Source organism: Molossus molossus, unplaced genomic scaffold (genome assembly GCF_014108415.1).
Source record: "Molossus molossus isolate mMolMol1 unplaced genomic scaffold, mMolMol1.p scaffold_m16_p_18, whole genome shotgun sequence".
In the NCBI taxonomy this organism is placed as follows: Eukaryota; Metazoa; Chordata; class Mammalia; order Chiroptera; family Molossidae; genus Molossus; species Molossus molossus.
Genome location: NW_023425353.1, coordinates 31,415,919 through 31,425,964, shown reverse-complemented (window position 1 = coordinate 31,425,964; position 10,046 = coordinate 31,415,919). Strand labels below are relative to the sequence as shown.

Genomic DNA, 10,046 nt, shown 5'->3' with positions numbered 1-10,046 from the left:
AGAACACAATGTTATTATTGTTTTTCAAAGTGAAACTCCCACGAATTTGTGGGATTTTAGCGTTTTGATAATTTGGGAAAGGTGGGACCAGATGCATTTTAGGGCCCCTTCTAGTTTCCAGTCTATGGTGCCATGAAGACAGCCTTTTGGGGTTATTTGAACAATTTTAAAATATTCTGCAGTGTGCGCCTAGGTGCTTTATTATAGACTTTATTGGTCACACACGTGTATCTATAATGCTGAGTTTTAGTCCCAGAAAATAACTTCATAACTGAAACCGAACACAGTCTATGCATGGAGACCTTTGCAGAAAGTGAAGGCAGAACCACTTAGCATAGGAAATGTGAGGACGTGGATAAGGAAATTCAAATTCATGTATTAACCCAATTACCAAATGTACCTTGCAAATCCGGAGTGCTATCGGTTTAAAACGGAATTTCACATCATTCTGTCCCAAATGGCACAGAGAGTATTATAAATGAAAAATTCTTTCCTCAGGCTGGGATACAGAGCTCCTCTCATTCGGCAGCAAATGCTATCACAGGAGAACCTTTATTTAAGGCTGGAAATTCTATTTACCCAGGAGCCCAAATCACTGTTTTTCTATTCTTGCAAAATAAACAAAACACCCAGGCAAACCAGAGGCGAAGCAGGCCCGAGGGAACGGAAAGGCATGTGGAATCAGGTATGCCCGTCAGAGTCAATGCAGCAAATCAGGAGCACGGCGGTGAGACATTGTCTCTCTTCTGATACGAACAAAGGGAGGCTACGTGAATCAGTAGGACAAGGTGAGAGTAGAGAAATATGGATGTGTGTGTGTGTGTGTGTGTGTGTGTGTGCTGTTTTCTTTAGACGAGGACAATGTGAAGGCTCAGAAATGATTGTTTTGCTGGGTGGGAGCCCCATGATCCAGTCCTGAATCAAAGAGATGAAGGTATCGCCTCCAAACCTACTTGGGCCTGGTGCCCTAAGACTATACAAAGACTGGACGGGGAGATGTGGCATGCAAGGACACCTGCTGTCAGGTGCATATTGTAACAATAGACCCCTTCTAAAGGAGGTGATACTGAATCTAGCTCATCATGCTTTTTTGCCCTTTCCTGCCTCAGGGCCTTTGCACATGCTGTTCATGCTGAAAGCCAATGGCCTCATCCCATCCCAAAGTCTTGGGAATTCATATTTTAAAATTAAAATCCATCTTCTCTTCCCTGCCATCAGGGTGGATTCCTCATGTTTTATGGGGTCTAAACTTTATATAGTTTTGAAGGCCCCTTTTCAGAATAAAAATAAAAATTATGAATGTGGAAGTTAGGCCCCTCCAAGGGTGCTGGGGAGGGCCTGGGCAAGTGGAAGGTTAGACCTGAAGCTTTGTAGTGAACCAGCTGCCTCTTGCCATTGGAGCACACAGTGTATTTGCCATCAGAGCCCTCCTCTCGGTTTGTGATCAGAGGGTTAGTTATGTGACTGTTTGACTCCTGTCCATCTCCCCAGGGGACCGTAAGCGTTTAGAGGGGAGAGACTGTGTCTGTTTTGCTCATCATGGTACCCCTAGTGCATAGTCTAGTGCCTGGCACATGAGAGGTCCTCAGTAAATAGGTTTGAATGAATGAATCCTGAATTTTGAAACATAATATTCAGAATCATAAAACTACTAGCTTCCGCTCATTGACAGTCTTCCCTTGCCAGGCCCTGGGTGACAGTTCTGAGGGCACAGGTTGGACGCCTGTAAACACAGAGGAGAGAAAGCCACCAGGCCCTGGAGGCTGAAGCTCAGGGTGCCTCCGAGTCAAGGAGGTGGCTTCTAATTCCCACTGTCGAGAGCACTGTGTCCCCCAGAATAAACACGACTTCACGAGTGGTAGGGACTTCTCTAAAACTACTTTTTTAGAAAGAGGAGACTATTCTAAAGCTGCCGCTTCCCAAATTTTCCCTCTTGGGAAACAGAACCACTCCTCACATACATACCCCACAGCCATCTTCTTAAGCCAGTGGGTCTCAACCAGGATGATTATTTTGTGCCCCAGGGGACATGTGGCAATGTCTGGGGGCATTTTTGCTGTTACAGTGGGAAGTGGGGGTGATGTTACTACCAGCACCTAATGGACAGAGGCCAGCGATGCTGCTAAGCATCCTACACAGGGCAGCCCCCCACAGGGGGGCAAAGAATGATCTGGCCCAAATATCAGAATAGCCCAAGTTGAGAAACCCTCCTCAAACCCACAGGATCCCTCTCTCTCCCCTTTTCTGGATTCTACGGCCGTTTGCAGGTTTTCCCCTCTGTTGCCTTTTATACTCCACACGGAACAGTGTTGCTGCAGTGCCCAGACAGCAAGGAGGAAGACATTCACCAGAGCACAAGTAATGTAATTTCAATTATACATTCAGCTGGTTAAAAATAAACTAATACTTATTGTAACAGGCACTGTTCTAGGCCAGTGCATCGAATCACCTGGGAATCTTATTAAAATGTGGATTCCGTGTCAGCAGGTCTGGGGTGGGACCCGAGAGTCTGCATGGCTAACCAGCTCCCAAGGGATGCAAGTACTATGGCCTGGGACCACACTTGGAAGAGCAAATTTCTGGGCACTTAAGACATATCAGCAAACAAAACAAAGGCCCCCCTGCCCTTGGAGAGCTTCCGGTCTGGCTAGAAATATACTAGACCCAAAGAAGGTGGACAGGCTGAAGTCAGAGGCACTCAGAGACTTAAGAAATCAGAACTGGGAGAGAACTTAGAGTTTGTCTAATCAAACGTCCCCATTTTAGAGTTTGGGAAGCTGAGGTTCAGTGGGAAAGGAGCTAGTCAAAGCCACATCGTTTGCTGTGGTAGATGTTGGACAAGGCCGTTGGATTCCTATTCCCTTGCACTATCGGGGTCCATAGGGACCTCTTGAGGGCAGAGGTCCATCATGGGGGAGGGGGAATGGCCAGCAGCTTTAGAGGCTGCAGGAGGGAGGTCTGGAGGACCCCTATAGGAGGGTTCCACTGCTCTGGACCCAGGACGTCACTTTCAGTCATTGCCGTTATGACACATATGCAAATGGTGGAATATATTTGGGGAGACACTGGGTTCCTCGGACTGATCTTTGTTTTTCTGCATGACTACATCTGGATGAGCCAGGGGGAAAGGATGAAGTAACCTGAATGCATTCAGGCATTTGGTCAGCAAGCATAAATAGAACTAGGCCAATCAAAACCTCTTCCTCACCAGGGGTGGACGGGCGCCTCCTGCACCCAGCCAGGAGCCTGTTCTCCTCTTTCAGGGCCCGCCCAGAGCTTCGGACTGGGGGCCGTCCGCACGGTGTGGGAAAGCGACCGCCTCCTCCACCGCGAGGACTCATCGGCTTTTCAATTCAGGCCCGTTCGGTTGCAACAGCAGCAAATTTCACGGAGTAGCTAAAAAGAAGAGCAACAGCTGGTACACCAGGCATTAATAATACAACAAAGGAAGGAAAAAGAGAAACTTTTCATTAGTACTTTTTGATGTCAATTTATTATTTATCCCTTTGTCAATACTCAAACAGGCAGGCCATCATTAAACATTCAGAAAGACTCTCGAAGAGTCGAGGCATCTGTCTTACCTCAGTTTCATTTTAGAAACATGGAAATCCAGAGCCTGGTCATTTATAGAACAGCTGTGTCAAAAATATCTGCTGTATCAGAAATATCGTTTGAAGATAACTACTTAGAAAGATTTTAGTTTAAACTGTATCAATGGCCCGTAAGCAGGCAGATCACGCTTCTTCATGGAAGATTCGATATACATCAGCAAAGTGCTGCTTCCAAATTTTTAAGTCCTCAGTTAGTATTGTTTTGTTTGAAACATGGTGTTGACAAAGCCCACTGGTCAGTAATTAGCATCCTGTCAGATCTCTCCAATTAAGACCCGCACGCTGCACCTGGTCCTAGTTAAACTGCATTGTGGGGGATTCTGATGTGACCCTGGGAGCCTGCCACGCGCAGCACCACCTTCGGTGCACACGTCACGCTCACCACTCACGGAGGAGAAGACCTCTTCGCCCAAAGGTTCTGAGAGCTTTTCCTAACCCTGATGACCTGGCACGCCACGTTAATGACTCTGATAAATGTCCATCCTTGTGATGTAGACACTTGCTCCTCCTGAAAGAAGGTATCTCTTCCTGGGACAGCAGACGCCTCAGAAGTAAAATTATTGTTGAAATAAAACAAACAAAAAGTAAAAGAGCAAAAAAAAAAAAAAGACCTTAAGGGTTTCTCTTGCGGAGGAGCTCGGTGGCGAAGCGGCTGGCCCCCTAGCTCGTCTCTCCTTCGTTGGTCCGGGTGCTGCTGCCATTCCAGGAGTCATCCCTGGAATAGAGGTTGTGGTGCTTGATGTAGCTGATGACGGCGTCCGGGAGCAGGTACTTCACGCTCTGCCCCTGGCCCAAGGCCCTCCTGACGTATGTGGCGCTGATCTCATTCCGCACCGGCTCCCTGACCAGGTGGATGTTGTGCTGGTACCTCTGCAGGATGGGTGAGCCCGAGATGCACCCCTGCGGGTCGTGACCAGCCCGGCTCACACACACCAAGCCAAACTTCTCCACTATTTCCTGGATGTGCTCATCTTTCCAGAGGTCGGGGGTCTGGAAGGTCTTCAGGACATCTGCCCCGCAGAGGAGTTTCAGCTCTGGCACAGCTGGAAAAACAAGGTGGATCCCAACAAAGTTATAGGAGGGGTCATGGCCAGGAAAGATAACATATTCCACTTGAAATGCTCATAACATGCTTTTCTTGGGATGTTTGGGAACTCAATGTCTCTATGTTCATGACTTAGAAAAGGCATGAACTTGAAGCCATTTCAGGGATACAAAGTTATAGGTAATAATTCAGTCCAAAAACCTTTTGTTTTATATTGACAAAGTGCCAACTAACACAAAACAGTTTTTATTCTCGGTGTTTGCTGGATCCCACGGCAGAGTGGTCCAAAGGTGGCCGTGCTGTACCCAGAACCCCATCATCTGAGAGAGGTATGCTTCCTAAAGCCCTGGGACTAATCCACCTTAAAGCCTCAGGAAAGATATTGCCCTTCTCCAAATCTATTTCAGCTCTAATGCATATACTTCTATAAGTAAGACCTTATCAAAACGGTTAATTATAGAGGATAACCAAAGGTCTCTAAGACCCCAGCTGACGACCTTCCTATCTATTTTCAATGAAACAAAACTCTAGAACAAGTGGACAATGTGGATAATTCTTTGACATTTTTTTCTAACAGAATGGCGATTGTGCTGATAAAAGAATACCTAACATTTATTGGATGCTTACTGTGAGCACTACTGATTGGTAGGTGCCTTCTTATTTGAGCCTCAGAACAACTTTATGAGGTAGGAGTTATTGTTACGCCCATTTTGCAGAGGGAGAAACAGGGGCACAGAGAGGCAAGTGACTTGCCTGTGGTCACTCATCTAGGCAGAGTAGACAGGAATCAAAGCTGACAGCCAGCCAGCCTCTAGGGCATTTGTAACTGGTAGGCTCTGCTGCCGCCTGCTGGCAGGAACTGTACATACATCAGAACCTAGAAGCCCTTCCTGGATTTGGAAAGGAAAAAATAAAACAACCAGCAGGATCTTGGTCCTTTTGGAGGGGGCATCTAACTTCGGTAAACAGCCAAAACTGGGCTCACAGAGCACTGGCATCTTTCAGTCACTAAGAAACCTCAGTTGGGAGGGGCATTAGAGATACCACCTGCTGGAAAAAACCTGATGTAAACTTTCAGTTTCGTCTCCTCTACTGTGGAACCTATGAAGGAACCTGGACATGGACCAGAGAGACGAATTTAAAAAGGAGCACTGGACCAGCTGTGAAATGAAAACTGAGAAATTGAAAAAGTGTCATGGAGAGGTCTGAGTTCCAGCCTCAGCTAGGCACAGGCTGTGGGGCTAGAGCCAAGATCCTTCCTGCTCTGGGCCTCAGTTTCCCATCTATGAAATGGTGGGCACTGGACGTGTTTACTCAGCAAATGTAATTACGGAAACACACGTTTCAAACACTCTAGCAGCATGATATTGGTATAAGAAAATGACATTCAAGCACTTATAAATGCATGTATTCATGAATTTTCCATGGTTAAAAACTAGGATTCTAGAGCTAGATACCTTAGATTCAAACCACGGCTCTGTCATTCAACAGCTGTGTGACTTCAACTTTAAAGTGATGATATTAACAGGACTTATCAAATAGGACTATTTTAGAATCTAATGAGCTTATACATGTAAAGTACTTGGAACAGAGTAAGTGTGATATGTGTTAGCTGCATCCATCTGTCCATCCATCCATCCACCCATCCACTTATCCACCAGTTCATTCATTGACACATCTATTGAACACTTATGGGGTATCTCCTGGCCTTTTATAATCAATAAAACTGCATTTAAAAATTATTCAATAACTCACACTTTTCAATCATTTGGGCTGGTCCCAATGCTCCAACATTTGAATTACTCTGCACCTGTGAGGTTTTACTCTAATTTCTTTTTTTCAAATCAATTTTTATTGAGTTTTTAGATAAAGTGAAAGGGAGGGAGGGAAGAAGGGAAGGACGGAGAGAGAAAGAGAAACATCGGTGTGAAAGGGACACATCGCTGGGTTGCCTCCCGCACGACCTTGACTGGGTTGGGGATCGAATTTGCAACCCAGGTACAAGCTTTGACTGGGAATCAAACCCGAAACCCTTCGGTCCCCAGGCTGACGCTCTCACTGCTGAGCCGAACCAGTCAGGCTACTCTAACTTCTTATTTACGCAACCGCTGTAATACAGCGGAAGACCAGAGTTTGTCCTTTCAAACAGCTGCATGGTTTTCATAGGATCTTCCTATGGGGAAGGTTAAATGGTGTACATTTAATTCCAGGGTCTCCAGAGGCCCAGGGCACCCCCCCCCATTCCCACAGTTCAGAGAACAGAGGAGACACCCACTTCTTCTCCCAGTAGATATTTGTGGGATGATTTCCACATATCAGCTTCAGTATTAGATGCTGCTTGATTCATTACCAGTGACAGTAGGAGCATGATTCCCTCTAAGCTCTTGCCTACAGGGATTCAGTGCTCACCCGACTCTGGTCCTCACGTCAAAGGCATGTCTTCTTCCAGCAGCAAGTGCCTCAGACCCCAGCTCTGGGCAGTCCTGTCATCAAGCCTCACACAAGTGTTCACACAACCCTTTCAACTCCACTCACATCACTGCTGCAAAACCTTCAGATCGAGTGGCTCTGACCGTCCGAATCCAAAGTGCACAGCTTGATGCCCGGCTGGTGTGGCTCAGTGGTTGAGCATCGACCCATGCACCAAAAGGTCGCTGGTTCGATTCCCGGTCAGGGCACATGCCCAGGTTGTGGGGTAAAACCCCAATGCGGGGAAATGCAGGAGGCGGCCAATTGATATTCTCTCTCATTGATGTTTCTCTCTCTCCCTCTCCCTTCCTCTCTCTCTAAAATCAATCAAGAATAAAAAAGTTGTTAAAAAAACAAACCACCAAAGTGCACAGCCTGAGGTGGATAGAGGCATCATCTGATTTGTCTGAGCAGTGACACGGCGACATGAGTAGGTGTGCTGGCATTCAGCGTGCTCTCTCTGAAGAGCCACAGGCTTTGAAAGCAGAGCAGCAGAGATTTGCGTGGACTGCGAGGGAAGTGCACCAGGGCCCTTTCCTGGGAACGTCCAGTTGCTCTAAATCTTTGACATTCAGGAGCACCAACCGCGAGGTCAGTCAGCCCTGCGCTGGAATTTCAGACGCGCTGGGACCCTGGGACAGGCTAGCAGACCAGCCTGCCTCCTCAGCTGTAAAATGGGAAGGACAAAACCTCCTGTGGACGCTATGGGAACTGAGCGAGGGAGCGAAGCTGCAGGCGTTTCCTGCCTAGTCCAGGGTATGGACTCAGCCATGTGGGCCACATAGACACACAGCAGTGTGGGACTCCTGGGTCTACACGGGAGGACACCAAAGATAAAGCCAGCGACTGGCGTCTGTGGGGCAGCGCCCGACTTAACCAGGCAAGGCTGTGAGGGGGAGTCAGACGAAGTGCCTGCTCGGGTTTATGGAAGGGAGTCCTCCGAAGGCCGCTGAGCTGTGCTCAGCCCGTCAGCCGAGGGCAGGGACTTCACCAAAGACAGACAGAGTTGGCTATTAAAGGACCCAAGCATTATCCATCCCAGGGTGACACCCGGAGAGCCCAGAAGGCAGCAAGCAATCCACACGACTCTGGGGAGGCCGAGGGGGACTGCAAATCACAGGAGTGACGGGCAAAGCAGGGCTCCGGCAGCCAGAAAATGCTGAGCTCAGCCGTAGTTTGCGTCCCACAGCAGAATGGCACACCATAAAACACACGGCACACGAAATGGTCCTTTAGAAATCTGTCTCTAGCAGCATACAAGTCACCTCATCAAAAGCCAAACTTAGGCTGAGAAAAACTCCACCTTCTTTTTTTAATTGCTCTAGTATTTTTTTTTTCTGATTCCAAACATATCTGTGTCATTTATGGAACGTATAAAAAAATATGTGTCAAAAGCGGGAAACAACAATAATAATTCTGCTTTCTACAAATTATCAATATTTTAGTGTATCTTAAAATATTTACAGTTTTGTATATACTTGAGATTCCACATACAGAATTGTATCCTGTTTGCCCTCCACTTACCTCATAAGCATTTCTTTTCACCACGGAAACCTTTTGTGTAGATTCTTCATCCCATGTATACAGTATAATTTACTTACACATTCACTTATATTTAAACAGAGGTGGCTTTTATATTCTGCCATTGTAAAAATTGCTGTGATAAACATCTTTCTGCATAAATCTTTGTCCCAATTTCTAATTGTTTCCCCAGTCAGATTCCTAGGAGGGGACTATATCAAGGAAGGGGCATGGGCATTTTTAAAGCCCCGGATAAATGTTGGTAACTGAGAAAGCCTGCTTTTCATTCAATGGAAACTTCCTTTTTTAACGGGTTTTCTCTCCTGAGTAAACCACTGAGTTACACTGCTTAGTTTCTCAGCTTAAGGGTTATAATGACACATTTTGTATTCAAAAAGGAAAAAAAAACCCCAAAGAACAAAAAACAAGACAACAAAGGCTGAGGCCTTTAGAAGGAGCCAGCACCACTCACCCACTTACCCTGTGTAGCCTCGACTGTAATCCATGTCACAAGCATAAGTCACAGGGGTGGATAAACCTCTTTGGGGCAGAAAATCCCAAATTAGCGTAATGATTTACAAGGGGTGGTGGCAGACTGTTTGATTTGACCTTTCAACCTGGGAAGTGTCACCCCAACCAGGCAGGCCTCAAAACGCTGACCTGTGACTCCCTTCAGTTCTCCCTCCCACAGACAAGGGGGTGGGCACCCACCTGCGGGCACCGGGGAGACAGCGCGGCCTTGGTCCGGGCCTTCCTCCTGGGACAGAGGTCTGAGCAGTTCCTTGTGATGGTGCCTGTGTTGCAAACATAGGGCTCAGGGTGTGTCTGTGCTGCACATAGCCCCCCAAAGCCAGCCAGGGGCTCTAGATGTCAGGTCTCAGCCTGCTTCTGTCCATTTGAGGTGGCGCATCCCGCAGATACTTGCTGAGGGCTGAGCGTGTGCCAGGTGCTGGACAGAAAGCAGACCCTGTGGGGTCCTGCAGAGTGCCCTATCCAGGACAGTCCACTGCCCTCTGTGAGCCCTGTGTGAAAAGGGGGGAAACGAGCCTATTTCTACTCTTTTCATGTTTTCTTTCACTATCTCACTTTTAAAAGTGAGTTGAGTAGGGATTAAAGAAATGGACTATTAGAATCAGACAGACCTGAGTTCAAAATACAAATTTTCATTTGTAAAGCTGGGATAATAACACCCACTTTTTAGCCTTTTGTGAAGGTACATGAGCTACTAGACAGTAGGCACTGGCCCAGAGCTGGCTCCCCAAAGAGATGCTCACTCTTATCATAAGTTAGTATCTTGGAATCTGAGAGGCTGATGGCTAAGAGTCTGGCTCTCAGCACGACCGTCTGGGTTGGACCGCTCCCCCGCAGGCCGGCTGTCTGACCCTGGCTGAGTGGTCTCA

General features: G+C 47.1%; 1 protein-coding gene across 6 annotated transcripts in view; it reads right to left on the bottom strand.

Moving 5' to 3' along the window:
• Nucleotides 1-518: 518 nt before the first annotated feature.
• NMNAT3 (nicotinamide nucleotide adenylyltransferase 3) overlaps nt 519-10,046 on the bottom strand; it is a 95,026-nt gene continuing 85,498 nt past the window's right edge. For 2 of the 6 annotated variants that reach the window (XM_036266363.1, XM_036266358.1), the window contains exons 4-6: nt 9,358-9,440; nt 4,223-4,654; nt 1,504-3,396 (exon numbers count right to left, since the gene is read on the bottom strand). In XM_036266363.1, coding sequence (XP_036122256.1) covers nt 4,272-4,654; nt 9,358-9,440 — 466 coding nt within the window. In that variant the 3' untranslated portion in view covers nt 1,504-3,396; nt 4,223-4,271. Of the gene's footprint in view, nt 3,397-4,222; nt 4,655-9,357; nt 9,441-10,046 lie in introns of all 6 variants that reach the window. The other 4 variants (XM_036266361.1, XM_036266359.1, XM_036266362.1 and 1 more) reach the window with 4 other exon arrangements.